Here is a 19,195-nt window from a genome sequence, read left to right as displayed (position 1 = left end):
TGCACACATACCAATTGGCTCCTTCTGGTTCTGATAGAGGATCTTACTGTTGCTGCCGTCCATATTTGCCATATTGATGCTGTTTCCGTCCATCCAGAAGATCTTCCTTTACAACAAAAAAACAGAAATATTCAGGTTATATTACACTTTGGGTGCAGGTCCCTTTATTTGCTAATCGCCGTCAAAGCGCCTCACTGCAGCCTGCAAATCATACAACCAGATTCTGTCATCGGTGTCCAAACTTCTGACGCCCTCCTGCACCCAAATTAGAAGAGTCATTGCCAGTGTATAATGCTGAGAAGTAGGGCATTTTTATGATCAGGATGTTATCTGCTAAAAGTTTAATTGCACCTGTGTATGTCACTCACTATTTGCACTCCTCGCCGTTGCTTAGTTACTGTTGTAATGCTACGTGGTTACTGGCATGAACCTGATTAGATTGACACAACTGTACTTGTTATATGAATACCTAAAATGGTGAGGGTATTTTCCTTACCAGGAAACCCCTGAATTTAAAAGAATTGCTAGCGCAGCATGCACACCCCAACTGATGCATTAAGCTACCACCCACACTAAGCTACTGTCCACCACTGCACCATCCACACTAAGCTGCCAACCACACTAAGTCACCGCCCACAACTGTGCCACCTACACTAAGCTGCCAATCACACACTAAGCCAATGCCCACAACTGTGCCACATACACTAAGCTGCCAATCACACACTAAGCCACTGCCCACAACTGTGCCACCCTTACTAAGCTGCCAGCCACACTAAACCACTGCCCACAACTGTGCCGCCCACACCAAGCTGCCAACCACACTAAGCCACTGCCCACAACTGCGCCACCCACACTAAGCTGCCAACCACACTAAGCCACTGCCCACAACTGCGCCACTTACACTAAGCTGCCAACCACACTAAGCCACTGCCTACAACTGCGCCACCCACACTAAGCTGCCAACCACACTAAACCACCACCCACATCTGCACCGCCTACACTAAGCTGTCGCCAACCGGTGCTTCCAGTTGACGACAGCTTTCTGTTGGTATAAAGGATGAGTTTGAAATACTGTAATGCTGGTCAAAATACAGGCCTGTGCATTCTTACTGTGTATTAGTATTATCGATAAAAGATGTTAAACACACAGGGGCGGACCTTTTATGTCACTACCTGAACCAAGTGTGTCCGCCGGGGTCTTCCAAGGGGTGCAGGGCAGGAGAGCAGTGCCCCGGGTAACGGCTTATATACAGTACAGGAAGTAAGCACTTCCTGTATACACGCCACTACTAGGTGCACTACTCTCCTGTCTCCACTGCGGGTCACCACTGATCTGAGGCCATAAGTATGCAAGTGGGGGCACCTATACCTGGCTATTTATACTGGGAGCACCTATACCTGGCTATCTATACTAAGGGCACCTATACCTGGCTATCTCTACTGGGGGCATCTATACTTGGCTACCTATATTGGGGGCACCTATACTTGGCTACCTACATGGAGAGTGGGATTTTTTTTGGTTGCACTGCAGCTATATCATGAAGTGCAAATTGTCGGGTGCTGTGCGATCGTTCCGAATCGGTGGGGGGGCTCATCCACTTTATTATGATACGATAAGAAGCGGTCTACATTTGGGTACAGAAAGACACATTGCGACAGGATGGAGGTCTGCTATGGGTGGTCTGTAATGAGTTAAATACTACTGAGATGCAGAAACACTTTGCTGTCAAAGCTAAGAACCCAGTTATTAGAATCCCGCTAGGCATCATCCTCAAAGCATTGGGATAACCGGGACATATAATGATCCATCCAGAAAGCCTGCGCTGGCAGCGGCACAAGGGATCTTTTCACATGTCAAGAACGATTTTGACACGTTTCACGAGTCAAAAATAGAATGCCAAAAAATTAGACAATTATTCTTCAAATATCCATCATTACGGGGAAGAACATCAAACAAGTTCTCGTTAATTACATCATGTGCCAGATTCCTTGTTTGGAACAAGGATGTAGCTCATTAAACCGTGACTCAGTGACAGATCATCAAAGTTGCTAAATTACAAAAAAAAGGAAAAGAAAAACTTGATGCACCTTTTCCTTTGAAGTTTAATAGCTGATAGTAAAATAGCTTTATCTTGTTAATTTTCTAGCATGCCTATGCAAAGGTAGCAGATAAAAAGTTCTCGGAGTTATAAAAAGTCTGACGAATAAATTCTGAAGCCTAATGGGAGGTGAGGTCATATCGAAATTCCGCTACCATTTCATTCCGACGGTATTCCGGAGCTTTTCCGCGGAATTCCGACCTATACGGAATTCCGTCTGAAAAAATTTAAACTCCTCCTCCTCCTCCCTCTCCCTCTTATATCATCAAGTAGGGAATTGCAGATTTTCAAAACAGCTTATATACCATAGCTGGGATTTGAACCCAGGACACAGTGTGTAGTAGGTATCTGTCTTACCCTCTAGACCATGAACCACACTACATGCTAAAAGTGGCCTAGCATAAACCATACTACCATTATGATCAATTCAATAGAAAAAGTAGCATGAATAAGGATTTGTACTTTTTGAAAAGCATGCTCATATTCCATAGCTGGGATTTGAACCCAGGACACAGTGGGTAGTAGGTATCTGTCTTACCCTCTAGACCATAAACCACACTACATGCTAAAGGTGGCCTAGCATAAACCATACTACCATTATGATCAATTCAATAGAAAAAGTAGCATGAATAAGGATTTGTACTTTTTGAAAAGCATGCTCATATTCCATAGCTGGGATTTGAACCCAGGACGCAGTGGTTAGTAGGTATCTGTCTTACCTTCTAGACCATGAACCACACTACATGCTAAAGGTGGCCTAGCATAAACCATACTACCATTATGATCAATTCCTTGCAGGGTCCCCCTTCATCAAGGCGTGTTGTTCCCACGCCTTGATGAAGGGGGACCCTGCGATGCCCCCAAAACATGTGTCGGTATCTTTGTGGACTTGATTGCTCAATAAAAGAGCGTTTTTTCTTTTTCAACACGGTGTGTTGGTATAGTCGATATTTTTGAAGCTGTTTAGCATAGCCTATGCCACAATACCAAGCACCCGACCTTGGAATGGTGTGCCCAAGCACAATACAATTTTTTATACCTGTATTTGAGTTTGTCACCCCTGATCTATAGTATACAGTCTTATTACCTCAGCAGCTAGAGTATACAACTGCTCAGTACACAGCCCAATTATTTTAGGCTATGTTCCGACTTAAGCGGAGAATGGACGTCTTTGTCCATTCTCCGCTCTTCACTAAACAGACAGTGAACAGCTCGGTTAACACTTGTCAAGAACCCACCACCGGCTCACAGCCTCCCCCTCATGGTACGTGTACCTCTTCTATTTTACACGCATGTGATGTCTACCACCTGTGGATTAAATTACAGCTTACAGCAGTGCCGACTCTGTACCTCTCATTTTTATTTGGTGACCATTGTTTGTTTCCAGTCTGAGCATGCTGGCTGTGCCACAAGTGAGGTCTGCCGCTAATCTGTTGGTCTCCCACACTACATGTAGATCTAGCTGTAGTGCCGACTCCCTCTCCCCTCCTTGCATCTTCCACACTTGTCAAGCTGCAACAGATCCCACTTCACTTCAGTCTGTAATAAACCCAGGCAGACGGATGCATTCCTCCATAATGCCCCCATGTTGTCTCCGCTTCCCCCGTGATCCTCTGAACTCTCTGTGTATAATTAAAAGCAGTCGCATGGCTCATCTCATCCATCAGCTCCAGCCGAAATCAGAGACCACGCCTCTCCATCACTGTTCCCCTAGTGCGGGTTCTGTTGATGATGCAATCAGCAGAAGCCGGCACTATGGGGAGCAGAGAGGGAGAGGAGAGGTCTGTAATCGCTGCGGAGCAAATGGTTCAGGTGAGCTGTGCTGCCACAGCTAGAGTTATTTGCATATTTCAAGTCAAGTTCACTGAGCAAAAACGTTCTACTGATTGCCTTTAGACATCCATGGCACAGGAATATGGGTAAATAATAACACCTATAGACCTCCACAGCAGGAGGAAGTAGTTTTGTACGAAAACGCCTAAAGACACCTGTGATATATGGATGCGGAAACATAGACTGCCGCATACATCTATATGCATTTCTAAGGGTTAAACAACTTTTTCAAGCAATTTCAAGACACCCCCAAAAAAAGAATAAAAAAAATAAGTTGTTCCTGATTAACATATGAATGGGTTTTCTCGCATTCATTTGAATACTTTTTTTTCTTGTTGAGCACTTGAAAGGTTTTATGTAGATAAGATGAAAAACAGAAAGATGAGATAATGCCAGGAAAAAAGTTTGTGAATTCACTCCATGAGGTTGATTCACTACATCGTGCTCACACATAGCACGATCTTGCTATTCATTTAGCGCCCAATATGACGCGCACACGTTTATGCACATAAAGGTTTGCACTCACTCGCTAACAAAGGTCTTTGCGTGTTAAAGTGTCAGTAAACATGCGAAGACCTTTGTTAGCGAGCGAGTGCAAACCTTTACGCGCATAAACATTCGCGCTTCACATTGTATGCTAAACGAATAGCGCGACCGTGCTATGTGTTAGCACGGTATAGTGAATCAACCCCCTTGTTTGGAAACTTCTATATTTGCTGTATGTCAGAGGGGAAAGCTTCAGGCCGCTTTCACACTGGGACGTTTTCATTGCATTGTGTTACCCTTTTTGTTACTGCAGGGTAACAAAACCTAAGGGCCTTTCTTACCTACTGTGGTGTGACACGATGCACCGGAAGTAAGAAATTTAACAGTGCGTTACCGGCGACTACCCATGGCGATGTACGCAGATGTGTAGTGACTGGAAGTTATGTAAGTCTATGGTGCAGCAGATATTTTAAACTGCCGCTCGCATTGCGCATACGCGAAAGCATATTTTTACAATACACTTTCGTGCACTTCCTATTTCCACCACAGGAAGTGAGCGCCAGAGAGCCTCACCTCTTGCTTGGCATGCAGCCAGAAGTGAGATTACAGCGCAGTGGCGTGGTAATCTCCGAAGGCTGTTTTTGATGTTGCGGTGTGAGTGCACCGCAACAAAACTGCTGGTGACAGTGTGAAACAGGCCTTAGACCATTTGAAAGTAGTATCTACAGACATGACAATTGTCACACCAGTCAGAACTTTTCTATCGCTTTTATCCATATCAAGAAACAACATTGATCAAAAAAAATAATGATGCTTTACCCCTTTGCCGGATGAATAGCCAGACTCTGGGCTTTATCTATCCCGTGTATGACTGACGTTTTCAAAGAACCATCCAATCTTGCCACATTAATTTGTGTTTCATCAAACTCTGAGCTGATCCAGTACAAATTCCGTGATATCCAATCCACAACCAGTCCTCGAATACTGTGAATATCTGGAAAGGAAGACACAAACATGACATGGAACATCTACAGGAAGTTTTTGTACAGGTCGGATGAAAATACTATTTTTCAATCTTGCAATAAAAAAATAAAAAAACACATATAATCTTTGGGTTAAGGCGTTGCTTTACGGGTACCAAAAGTTTAGTCCAGCTTAAGGTGGTCTTACACAATACAAAGTTTTATATTTCTTTTCAATTTGAAATGTACAATCACTTTTTCTGATTTTGCAATAATTGAAAAATCTGACCATGATATCACACGTAAAGTTTTTGCCCAATTCTGAAAAAAAAAAATGTTGAAAACCCTGTAAAAATTGCTTGGGTCTACAAATCAATAAATTGACTGCTAGAGATGATCATAATCCACTTATCACGCTAAATATTGCATACATTTTTGCGATTACGCCTATGCGTAATTACAACTTGTAAATTCAATTGATTTTGTACAATCATTTGTAATGTTGCATACATTTTTGCATAATTTTTGCATAATTCCATGCCAGCTTTAGTGGTGAATAGCAATACTCACTATTCTCCTTAACATATGTAGCAATTTTAATGAAAATAGCATGTATGGGGGCTATGCTTTTAACTGCTAAAGTCAGGTGAAATTACAAATGATTATAATTACAGACAAAATTCATTACGATTTTTCAGTATGGAGGCCAAAGTGTCTGGTGGAAAGTTCTGCAAACATGGGGAGAGCATACAAGCTCTATGCATGCCCGAGATACATGAACTGGAGACACGAGGGCTGCAAGGGGAGAATACCACCACCTAGGCAGGTAAATCACTTGACTGTTTTCGTGCGCGTTTTCTGCACAGAAAAACTGAGAACTCATGTCAATCAATGGGCTAGTTCACACTTAATATGTTTGTCACATGCCGAAAAAAATGACATTCTGCATCATGATTCTGCACATTTTGTCAGTTTCTGTATTACATTGACTGTTATGATAAAAGATGCGAGTTTTTCTGCATTGAAACACACTTGGTGTGTAGAAACGTTCGCAGACAAACGCGTGCAGACAACTGAAAGACAAGTGTGTTCCCTGCCTGAGACATTTCCCTCATCTGATCACCATTGAGGGAGAATTTAACAATAACAGAGTCACTCTATATGGGTTAGGGTCTAATTAACAGTATGGATTGTTCAATGTAATCACTTAATGATGATTGTTTACCCTATTAAGTGGTAACTCCAAGTCAGGCTCGGGATGAAAAATTGCAGCTCAGAGCGGTAATCCCGAGCCTGACTTGGGGTAGCTACCGGGAGAGGCATATGCAGAGCCTGTGCGCAGCGGGTATTTCCTATTTACTTCATTGATTGAAAGAAAACAAGAAAAATACCCAGAATTCCTAAGCATAATTTATACAAATACTTAAATTCACATATAAAAAGAAAAAAGAAAAAAGTAAACAAATCACCATTCCCCTTTAAGGGATCATTTAAAAACAAAAGTTTGCTTTCTTAAAATAGAAATGATTTGTGATAATTCAGGTTGGAGTGAGCTCCGAGATGTCTCCCACGATGCATCACTGCTGAATATATGGAAATCAACCATTGTTGTCCTTAGAAGCTAGCCACACCTCCAGATCCGCTGGAATGCAATGATGTGTCAGCTTGTTATTAGTACAGAGCCATAATAATCCAACATACATACAGACTATTTCGGATGGTTGATCCTCATCAGTGCATGGCATGGATTAATGTAGCTCTATGGAGTAGGACTTGAAAAACCCAGAGGTACAGACTAACCAGCAAGCTCATGGTTCAGTTGAACTCCTAGGAGTGTGTAAGGGGCTACAATGGTCCAAAAAGCCCCCTTACTAAAATGCTATGGAAAACAAAAGTTTGCTTTCTTAAAACAGAAAGTATTTGCGATAATTCAGGTTGGAGTGAGCTCTGAGATGTCTTCCAGCCTGTATGCATGTTGCATGTTTAAAAACAAGCTACTATCCCCTTCCCTACTCCCATAGCAGCCAGAATCCTTTCTTTGGATTTGGGAAAGTATCCCTTTTATTTTCATTTATTGGTTCATTGTGTTTATGAAAGTTCCATTACATTACTATTTCACTTTGGCACATTTCCATCTGGGATTCATTTTAAGAGCAATATAAGCATTCTTTTTGTACGATTCTATATACTTGCTGGTATTTGGCATTGGAAGCAGTCCTTGGAGACAAAATAGCTTACACTATTATACTAATGGTTTTGGAGACAGTTTGGAGACAGTTTGTGTTCATTTTTATGCAGAGGTAGTTGTTGGCTAGCAGTGCAAATGGTTCATTTAATTTGAGTTTAATTTGAATCAGTCCCTAGGCAGAGATTTATAGAGTCTATGTATTATGATATATTTGGCATATCAACTGGTGATGTTGATTTATATATACAATTGTTAGAAGAGATACTAGCATCTTTTGTAGTAGTAGTGGATTCATACCGTAAAGAGGAACACTGTTTTGTATCATTTGTATATGTGATAATTTCATAAAGATCTTGTGTTTGAATATTAAAGTACCCTTAAGGGACCCTGAGCGTTAATTAAAAATGGAATTTGGACTTCGTTATTTGTGGTTTTCTCCAGCCCCCTGCAGCCGGCAAGGTCCTCCAGCATCTACTGTTTGTTTCTCCTGGTCCCGCTGGCGGCTCCAGTAATAGGGAAGGGGGGGCGTGATGGCGTGGCAGGGTTGCACGTGCAACTTCCATAGACGTCCCGGATTACCGGAGCCACCAGTGGGACCAGGAGAAGGAAGAAGAGGATGCTGGAGGACCTTACAGGCTATGGGGTTGGAGGAAAATCCAGGTAGGTCCAAATTCCATGTTTAATTACCCCTTAGGGTCCCTTTAAACCCAAAGAGGAACTGCGTGTGTCTCAGATCTCTCTGTGCTGGCACAAGCTGCTGAGAAGACACAGGGCATGCACAGAGGAGCGGATACTGGGCAGGAAGAGGAGGGACTTGGCATAGACAAGCAAGGAAGATTGCATTTTCCTCTTCAACAGTATTCGATGGGCTTACTAGTCCAATAATGAAATAAGAGATTGTGGGGACCCAGTGGGGCACTGAAAAGTATGGAGGGTGCTGTGAGCTAAGTAAATGGATATTTGTTGACTTTTATATTTATGTATACAGTTTAGGGGTACTTTAAGGATTTGGTGTTGCATTTATATGTGTAATTTTTTTTTTTAAAGGGAGGTAAACAGATTGGCCACCGAGTTAACATACTGTAGATAATAAAATCAAGACACTGGGTTCTCCTATAAAGCTATGGAGGAACACAATTTCTTGGGCCGAAACAATTTATGATGAACCAAGTAAAAACCAAGATGCCTGATGTTTTTGATCTCAGTACACCTGGCACAGATAACTGGCCTGATGAAGTGAGACATTTTGGGCTCACGAAACGCGTTGCTTTGTGCTAATAAACTTTTTGACCAGTAAATCTCGCTTCTTGTCTCATAGTCAGCAGGGGCATGTGTGCCCCTGCTAAAACACCGCTATCCCGCGCCTAAACGAGGGTCCCTGACCCCCCAACTACCCTCCCCCCCCCCCCCGCAAAATCAATGACCAAGTTGGTCGTAGATTTTGCTGCTCTAACGGCTGCAGCCCTGCCTCACAGAGCCGTCTATCACCGGTGCATCGCCGCCTCTCAGTGAAGGAAGACTGAGAGGGGCGGGGGAGAGGTGGAGATACGCGCTGACAGAGGCGCGTGAGGCAGGGCTGCGGTGGTTAGCCCTGCCTTAATCCGGAAGAGGGGATGTGCTGCTCGGAGGGGATTTCGGGGGGGTAAGGGGCCCCCATTTAGCCACGGGATAGCGGTGTTTTAGCAGGGGCACACATGCCCCTGCTGACTATGAGGTCTGAAGCAAGATTTATTCTCGCTTCAGACTCTCTTTAAGTCTTGTTGCCTCTTTTTAAATCTTTTGTTTTATACTCTTGGGTGCCTCTCCACCGTGTAAAGTAAAAAGCTAGTTCGGGTTTATGTGTCCCCGGACTTATTTTGTTGTCTTGACAGATGGGCAGCTCTCTCTGACCTTCCCGCTCCTCTCTCCATAGCATAGAACAAGCTACTAAGCAGGAGGCTGACTGAGGTCTGTATAGCGAACATTACTAAATTATTATTTTGGGTGGAGGTAATTTACAAGTGGTTACATAGGATTGGTATTTGCTTATCCTCCTTAAGGGCAGCTTCACACTGCAAGAGCTTTTAAAGCGCTAGAGATTTTAAAAGCTCTTGCTAATGCAATGCTATGGGGGATTTTTTGCAAAATCACATCACTCCAGCATGAACACACACATAGGGTAACATTAGCAAAAGCTTTTAAAGGATACCCGAAGACGTGACATGTGACATGATAAGATAGACATGTGTATGTACAATGCCTAGCACACAAATAACTATGCTGTGTTCCTTTTTTTCTTTCTCTGCCTGAAAGAGTTAAGTATCAGGTATGTAAGTGGCTGACTCAGACAGGAAGTTACTACAGTGTGACCGTCAGTGATATGAAATTCCAACTATAAAATACTTTCCTAGCAGAAAATGGCTTCTGAGAGCAAGAAAGAGGTAAAAAGGGGAATTTCTTATCAGTGAGGGTCACACTGTAGTCACTTCATGTCTGAGTCAGGACTGAGTCAGCCACTTACATAACTGATATTTAACTCTTTCAGACAGAGAAATAAAACAACACAGTCTAGGTATTTGTGTGCTTGGCACTGTACATACACAAGTCTATCTCATCATGTCACGTCACTTCGGGTATCCTTTAAAAAAAACTCACTATGCGCTCAGAAAAGCTCTAGTAGTGTGCACCAGCCCTAATAAACAAGTTTGAAATGATGTACGTAGCTTTAAAGAGGCCCTGAATTGACATATAGTAAAATGTGGTAAATAATTCAGGATACCCACTTTATGTTAATTATTCTGGTTTCAGCATCAGAAACACTTCCTATACCTATATATATATATATATATATATATATATATATATATATATATATATATATGTATTTTGTTATGTTGCCCCACCCTCCCAATGATGTCATAACCTAGGCTCTTTACGCAGTTTTCTCCTACCAAAAATTATGGTAGCCCAGGCATTTTTTCTATTGGCTTTGGAACACCGAGTATACACACTGCGTATACAAACATTCTACGGAGCTGCATCTGACAGCACTAAAGATGTCTCCAACTGTGAAAATTTCAAAATGTATATCAAGGAGAGCAAAAGGTGGTGAGATATTTTACGATGGGCAAACACTGACTAAATAATTTACAAATATTGTGAAAAAACTAGCAATTATTTACATAATTTACCATACCGTTTCTCTTTAACATTTTTTTATCATTAACATGGGGGAAAAAATACTTTTAAACACGTTCCTTAACCTGCTATATATTTATATCGGATTATTTATTTAAAAAGCAACTGTAGTAAAAGAGGGGGGGGGGGGGGGGGGGTTAACCAATACAATGCAAAGTGAGAAGTTAAAAAATAGAGGAGAGATCAAGACATGATGGATATTCACCATGTAATTTATTCATATTGTTTGATCCACAATCAGCCTGTTTGTTGTCATCTTTACTACTGGCAGACATGAAGAAAGACAGCACCAACTGCCATCATCTATAACCATGCCCCCTAGCATTGCAATAGCATTGCAATTCCTCTTTAAAGAGAACCCGAGGTGGGGATCTACGAATGAAATCTGCGCTCAGAGGCTGGGTCTGCTTATACAGCCCAGCCTCTGTTGCTATTTCAATCCCCCCAAAGTTCCCCCTGCGCTCCGTTCTCCCCATAAATCACAGCTGCACTGTGCAGGCTGTGTTTACTTTTGGACTGTCACTCTCTGCCGCTCCCCCGCCACCTCCATAGCTCCGGTCCCCGCCTGCGTCTCCTCCCTCCCCACTGATTGGAGGGAAGGGATGTGGGCGGGGACCGGTGCTATGCAGGAGGCGGGGGGAGAAGCGAGAGTGACAGTCCAAAAGTAAACACAGCCCGCTATGACACACTACGTGTCGGCAGCGCGGCTGATGATTTATGGGAAGAGCAGAGCGCAGGGGGAACTTTGGGGGGATTGAAATAGCAACAGAGGCTGTGCTGTATAGGCAGACCCAGCCTCTGAGCGCCGATTTCATTCGTAGAACCCCACCTCAGGTTCTCTTTAAGTGGAAACAGATATTCAAATATTACTTTTAATATCCAGTATAACTAGGAGCATATTTTTATATCACATATTCTACAGAACTGCTCTAATTCTGCTTTCAATAGACAAAGTTTTATTAATGCAGACATCATGGCATTCCCTGTGAAGAAGATGAATGATTTGGAGCTCCACCTACTGGAGCCTCACGATACATAAAAACATTCATAAAATATATTGCAATGCATTTGATTAAAAGTAACAAAAATGTTTTTTTGCTAAAATCAACAATTACATTTTAGAAACAGCTATCTAACACTAATCATATCCTTTAAACTAGTTCCTCTTTACAGTGTGAGTTGTGCATTTTGCAGTTTGGATAAAGCTGCCCTTTAGATCAAATTCAATCATCAGCTTACTGTAGCCAAAAAGAATTTACACAACCATAACCGTATTCTCTATCGACTCTTTGAGAAGACATTAATAATCATTAACGTCTCGCAGCCAAGCAAGCTGAAATCCTGCAGCCACAATTATCGTTAAGTTACACTTATGGTCAATAATAATTCACTGGGATTCATGTTGGGAAAAATAAAGCTCTCTTCTATAGACTGTGGCCATGCAAATGAAGACAGTCTATTCTGTTGCTGTGGGGATTCTTTAGAAATTGTCTTGTCAAATTTTCATGTTGGAGCAGCAAATGTTCCCTCCCTCACGGGGGACGTGTTTGTGTGTTATCCTTAATAACCTAATCCACAGCAGCTGTAGTCAAAGCATATAAGTAAAATGAATAACTTGTGTGACCAATTCCCATAATAATAGGGATGCAAACAAAATGAGGATTGTAGCAGCTAACTGTAGTCAAACGTCTTAGCAAAGTCACTTTGTGGTTTAAAGAAGAACTTTACTAAATACTAGGCCTAAGGCCCATTTAAAACAGGGCGCTAGGCTGTGGCCGCACCCTCTTTCCCCGCACTGCTCTCTCTTTGCTGTGTGCCCCACGCACAACGTGCATGCACGTCGCGAGCATGCGCATACACACGCCCGCCACGCGCTCACAGGCCCGACGCCCTTCGGGACCCATCCTCCTCTGCTGCGTCATTCCCTCCCAGCTCTTGGCAGTGTCTCTTCGACCCTGCACATGCGCAGAGCGGAAAAAGCACTGACACACGGACATGGGACGCAGGGACACTTGCCTTTTATTAGGTAGAATATGTTAAATAATAAAATGTTTTTGTTTTGTTTTTTAAAGATTTTTTTAGTCAGTGTTTGTCCATTGTAATATCTTTTATCACCCTGATTTACAGCCTGGACGTGGAACTCCAGTGAAAATAATGTAAAAGAACAAAGTGCTTAATTTTAATAACAATTATTTATCAATGATTTATTCAGTGTTTGCCCATTGTATAATCTTTCCTCTCCCTGATTTACATTCTGACATTGATCACATGGTGACATTTTTACTGCTGGCAGGTGATGTCAGTGTAGGGAGATGCTGTTTGCTTTTTTGGCAGCTGGAAACAGCTGTTATTTCCCACAATGCAACAAGGCTTCCACAGTGTGATGTGAGCACCAAGGTCCTGACATCACACTGTGGGAGGGTTTTCAACACAACACATACAGATCCCCTGATGATCCGTTTGAGAAAAGGTACATATTTCTCATGGGAAAGGGGGTATCAGCTACTGTCCCTACAAGGGGCATCTCTAGCATGTGACTCAGCGGCATGTTACCAGCAAGTCACATGATCAAGAGACGTACTGGTAGTACCAGTGAGTCACAAGTGAGAGACACCAGCTGGAGGAACGGATGCACAGCAGCGTCTGATGGAGAGGGAGGGGATGAGGAAGCTTCTACGCTGGACATGTGAGTAAATGGTGGCTGCTCTTCCACTTACTCAGCTTGCATTTCAGCAATGCTACCTGAGTCCGTAGCCATCCTCCACAACGACAACATGTGCAAAGAGCAAGGCGGCCGCTGCACAGGCAGCTGGCAGGAGAGTACCACGGTCAGGAGCTCGCCCGATCTCCCTGCACTGCAGCATTTGCAAGCTTGCAAGTGCTGCATCAGTTTAGCTTGCTGCCGCGCTCCTGTGATTCCCTAGGCCATAAGTCTAGGTGGCCTTGGCCTAAATCCGGCCCTGGACTGCCCTCTCTGAATAACATGCAAAGGCGTGTAGTTTTACCTCCTGATATGACAGTCTCCAGACCTGTCCCATTTATGAAGGCACGTTTGATTGTCTGAGTTTTGACATCCGTCCAGTACAACCTTTCTTCTATGGCATCAAAGTCCACCACTGTAACATCATCTATGTCAGGAACAGTGAATGCTGTGATGAAGTTGAAATATGGGTTGTCTATGTCCACTCCTCGTATTTCAGACCTTCTTGCGTAGATAAGAAACTTTTTCATCTCTGAAAGATGAGAACAAGCACTTTTATCATTTAACATTACAAAAACAAAACAAAAAATGCAATGTTAGGGACCCCTCTATGATATAGGCAAAGACACTACCCACATACCTGTGTATAAGTGGAACCAATCATCTCATTTTTTGAGGTGTAAATATGTTGTCTATCTGTGAGTTGAGCCAGGGTCTCTGTGTCTTTGTCCAGCCCCATTAGTTATCAGCATGATTGAGTGACTCCCATTATCTGCTGTTTCCCACTTTCCCTTCCCCCTACTTTGATTGTAAGGATTAATAATTCTGTGTTAAAAATCCCAATGTTTCTCCAGTCAGATGGCAGAGCTATTTAGTGCTTCATTTTTACAATAATTATGTATACATGATTTAGTCAGTGTTTGCTCATTGTAAAATCTTTTCTCTCCCTAATTTACATTCTGACATTTTTCACATGGTGACATTTTTACTGCTGGCAGGTGATGTCACTGAATGTAGCTGCTGCTTCTTCCCACAATGCAACAAGGGTCCCACAGTGTAATGTCAGCACCATGGTCCTGACATCACACTGTGGGAGGGGTTTCAACACAATATCAGCCATACAGAGCCCCCTGATGATCCGTTTGAGAAAAGGTAAAGATTTCTCATGGGAAAGGGGGTATCAGCTACTGATTGGCATGAAGTTCATTCCTTGGTCACAGTTTCTCTTTAAGCTTTCCTTCATTTACCTAATTTCTTCCTTGATCTAGATATGAGTGTTATCTCACCATATTTATCTCACACTTCAGACGCTAAAGGGTTTTCCCTGCTTATAATCTCCCTTGAGAAGAGTGTGCTTACACTAGAGTCAATCAGTGAGACACACCTGCTCATTTTGACAGGTTTTTACTGGAGTGACTTCAAAAGTAGATAAAGTCCAAATCTAGTGAAAACAGCATGAGATTTGCAATCAAAAGGCATGTGTACAGAGCCAGCGCTATCATTAAGGCAAAGGGGGCAATTACCCAAGGGCTCCTGACAGCTACCAGGCCCCTCCCTGCACCAAAAAGAACTCAAAGTGATCTCCCCTGACTGCTTCCGGGGCCCCTGTATTATGTGTGGTTGGCTGCATGGCATTGCAGCACAGCGTCAGGGATGCGTAGGCCACACGTCTGCTCTACAGCTCCCACAATCCCTTGCCTAGCCTATTGCTCGTACCAAATGACCACTTATTGGCTAGGAGTGGTCACCTAACATGAGCAGCAGGTGATTCAAAGGCTTGTAGGGGCTGGAGTGCGGACGCGTGGGACTCTGCTTATGCTATGCAGCGCTGCAATGCCATACATAAACTAGCCCTCGGTCAGGGTGGACATGTAGTGGGCCAAATCAGGGGGCCCCAAAGGCTGACTTTGATGGGGGTGGTCATCAGGGCCGGTTCAAGTAACAATTGGGCCCTAGGGCAAGATTAGCCTGGGGGCCCCCAACAGACATCCCAGACCAAAAAGTGTCATAAGAGGCCCTTTGTTGCAGCCAAATCTCCCTCATGGGCCCCTGAGCTGGCTGCTGACCCTCCCCCAATCACCTCCCAACTTAACAGGCTCTGCAGAGTCCCTGGGGAGCAACAGTTCAGGTGGGGGAGGGACACATTGGGGGCCCCTACAGGCTCTGGGGCCCTGGGACGATTGTCCATTTTTTCCTATGGTAGCTCTGGCCCTGGTGGTCATGTTATCTTTGCCCTGGTATCCCCATGCAATTTAACCGTCCCTGTGTGGAATTGTCTTTGTAAGGCATACTCTACCATACATTTTGATTGTAAAAGCTGTGTTTCTGAGTTTGTGTATTTTTTCAAGTCTCAGTCCTGACACCTCCACACTTGGCTGTCAGTCTCGGGTAGTACGGTTGCTGTCAGAGGGGTTTACGACTTAGTTTTTAAACATTAAGATAATTCTACAAATAATCTTGGAAATAAAATCGCTCACACTTGGCAAACACCTGACAATAAATGTTGCATAAAGTACAATAAAGCCGAAAATCACTCTTCTAAGCCATATGAGGACTGGAGGCCTCTGTGCTAATTAAAATGTACAAATGCTGATGCAACCAGTCAAGCAGAACTCCAACTCCGGAATGAGGGAATTCAAACATAATTGCGATAAAAAAAAGTTTACTTTCTTCTTTAAAATCAAATAAAACACCTGTTTGTATGAAATACACCGACTGGCAAACCGAGATAACTTTTGCGTGTCTAAAATGTGATTTTTTTTTTATTTTTATTTTTTTTACAGAGTCTACACCTAACCTCTGTCTGTTTATTGGTGAAACCTGTATTTAATATCGACCCAAGAAAAAAAGGGAGAAAAAAAAATGATATGGCTATTTGTGCAGTTATCTCCTCTAGCAGAAGTTTGAGCTTGGCCATGTTATAAGAAGCAAGCATGACAACTGGGATGTGTGCCTGTAAGCTGTGGACGGTCAGGAATGAATGAACTCGGTGACAGAAACCTGGCTAACATGCCAATTGTGCCCTGAAATGCCTCTGCAATCCTCATCCCGACACTGCTGCACGCTAAAAATCCAACCGCCGCAAAAAAAAGGAAAGCAAGCAAATGCTGAAATTGTTCTGCAGACTTTAAAGCAAACCTAAAGCGAAAATAAACTTATAATATAATTAATTGTATGTGTAGTACAGCTAAAAAATAGAACATTGGTAGCAAAAAAAGTCTCATGTTGTTTTCCAGTAGAGGAAGAGTTAAAAAAAACCTCCAGGTATCTATGCAAAAGAGTATCTCTGAGCTATTTGACCCACTTGGTGAAATACAGTCCTGTTTTCTGAAGCACTTAAAAGTGAACCTGAGGTGAAAATAAACTAATGAGAAAAAACATTATATACTTGAGTATAAGCCTCATTTTTGGGCCAAAAAAGTGGCCCAAAAGTGGGGGTCTCGGCTTATACTGGAGTCACTACGCTTTGAGTAACCCCCACAGTGCCTCCACTATATGCACAGTGGTGCATCATCTGAGGGACACCACACACTTGACTTTTCCATGGGAGGTCCCAGCTAACTTCATCTCGAGTTGTAGCCTTGGAAAGCATACAGGGTCAGTGTCTACTGAGTGGTGAGAATCCTTGCATTCCTGTATCAAGGTTTACATACATGACTATGTGGCTCTGCATTCCTTGCTTTATCTTTACACCAGCTTAAACTTTGCAACAGGAGTTCTTTGCATGACCATCTCCATTGTAGGCCTTTGTTCTGGCTTATTATTGCAATCAGCTGAATTTATGCTGCTTTTCTAATATATGATGGTGATCAGCCATGGCTGTGAGTGGTGTTGTGGTTGTGGCTTTTGCCACCCCCGGCTTATACTCAGGTCAAACATGTTTTCCATTTTTTTTTTTTTTTTGTAAAAATTGAGTGGTCGGCTTATGCTCGGGTTTGCTTATGCTCAAGTATATAGGGTATATGCTTCTACTCCTAAAAATGACTATTTTAAGTATTCCATGGTTTTATTTTATATTTGAGTTGGGATGATACCACTTATTGGCTAACTTATAAGTTAAAACACATAAAATGTGTTTCAGAAACACAAATGTTTGTATGCATTTTTTTAATCAAGTGGCAGTGGGCTCAGGACCTAAGCGACTGCTTAAGATAAAGATTTACTGCAGAAAAGTTCAAAGGATCATTGGCTCTGCTCTGTTTATAGTTTAAAATACAGAGTGTGGTTTGTAAACCGGAAATATGACAGAATGATGCAATGTAATAAAAAAGCAATATAACTGAATATAAAAATATTCAGTTATATTGCTTTAGTGTATGTGTATTCGTACTACACATACAATTCCTTATCTCATAAGAGTTTTTTTTTCGCCTCAGGTTTGCTTTAAAGAGAATCTGTATTGTTAAAATCACACAAAAGTAAACATACCAGTGAGTTAGGGGACATCTCCTATTCCCTCTGTCACAATTTCGCCGATCCCCGCCACATTAAAAGTAGTCAAAAACAGTTTTAAACAGTTTGTTTATAAACAATCAAAATGGTCACCAAAACAGGAAGTAGGTTGATGTACAGTATGTCCACACATAGAAAATATATCCATAGACAAGCAGGCTGTATACAGCTTTCCTTTTGAATCTCAAGAGATCATTTGTGTGTTTCTTTCCCTCTGCAGCTATCATCCACTGAAGAGTTACAGGCTGATTGTTTCTTCCTGCAGACAGCTCTGCCCGTGTCTGTAATTCCTCAGTATGTGACTCCTTTCACAGAGGATTTATCCAGCTTGGAAAAGATAAGAGACCAGAGAAAAGCTGGCTAATGTAAATAACACACACACACACGGCAGTGTGCATAGAGAGGGCCTGGAGGGGGGCATGCATAGCAGATCAACACTGAAGAGTTGGCAGCCTTCCAGACACAGAGCGACAAGTCCGACGGGAAAGATAAGCTGATTTATTACAGAGACGGTGATAGTAGAAAGTGCTGCAGTAAGCCAGAGTACATTAGAATAGGTTTAGGAACTTGTAGGATGGTAGAAAACAGGATTAAATTTTTGTTACAGAGTCTCTTTAAAAGGATAAACATATTTTTAGAGCAAAGTTAACTTATTCTTTGCCGCCCACCTGCCATGAGGAATGGAAATGGCACTCCCTATCTGGTGTGTAGTTATAATTACTGTGGCCCACTGAATACCCAGGTCCTGCATCTGATGCAAAATCTACATCTGTATGCTTTTATGCATAGGTGGGCTGCAATGTAGACCCGCCTCCTATAGAGTATAGAGGGCTGGGGTGCGCCAGGCCATGGTAATTATAACTACATAATGCCACATTACAGATAGAGAAAGCCATTTACATTTTCTAATTACAGGTGGAGTACAAAGCATAGCTGCACGTAGCGGCAAAAGTACAGTTATCCTTATGAATGGTCTTTCCACTTGTTTTCCCACACACCAATGAGGTGATTGTATACATTATAGACACTTGTCATTAGTTTGGCTGCTGCTCAAAACATGCTGTCATTGTTTAGATCTATACATATGTACATAAACCGGTACCGAGGAACTGGTAACTGAACATCTTCAGGTTCCCGTAGTACACAGTAGCAGAGTGCTATTCTGGAAATGACTAGGACCAGATATAGCACTAGGGACAATAGGCAGGGGGCATGTCTAGGCTTTTTGAGCCTCCAGGCAAAAAGCCTTGTCTCCCCCCCCCCCCCCCCAACACACACACACAATTTAAAAAAAAAC

At 42.6% G+C, this 19,195-nt stretch overlaps 1 protein-coding gene across 6 annotated transcripts in view; it reads right to left on the bottom strand.

The window, feature by feature from the left end:
• The window catches only part of LRP1B (LDL receptor related protein 1B), a 2,031,260-nt gene that overhangs the window by 670,416 nt on the left and 1,341,649 nt on the right, over positions 1 to 19,195 (bottom strand). For all 6 annotated transcript variants that reach the window (XM_068245873.1, XM_068245875.1, XM_068245874.1 and 3 more), the window contains exons 29-31: positions 13,751 to 13,978; positions 5,238 to 5,412; positions 12 to 106 (exon numbers count right to left, since the gene is read on the bottom strand). In XM_068245873.1, the coding sequence (XP_068101974.1) occupies positions 12 to 106; positions 5,238 to 5,412; positions 13,751 to 13,978 (498 nt within the window). The remainder of the gene's footprint in view (positions 1 to 11; positions 107 to 5,237; positions 5,413 to 13,750; positions 13,979 to 19,195) is intronic.

This window comes from Hyperolius riggenbachi, chromosome 7 (genome assembly GCF_040937935.1).
Source record: "Hyperolius riggenbachi isolate aHypRig1 chromosome 7, aHypRig1.pri, whole genome shotgun sequence".
Taxonomy (NCBI): Eukaryota; Metazoa; Chordata; class Amphibia; order Anura; family Hyperoliidae; genus Hyperolius; species Hyperolius riggenbachi.
This window is presented reverse-complemented; position numbering and strand designations above follow the sequence as displayed.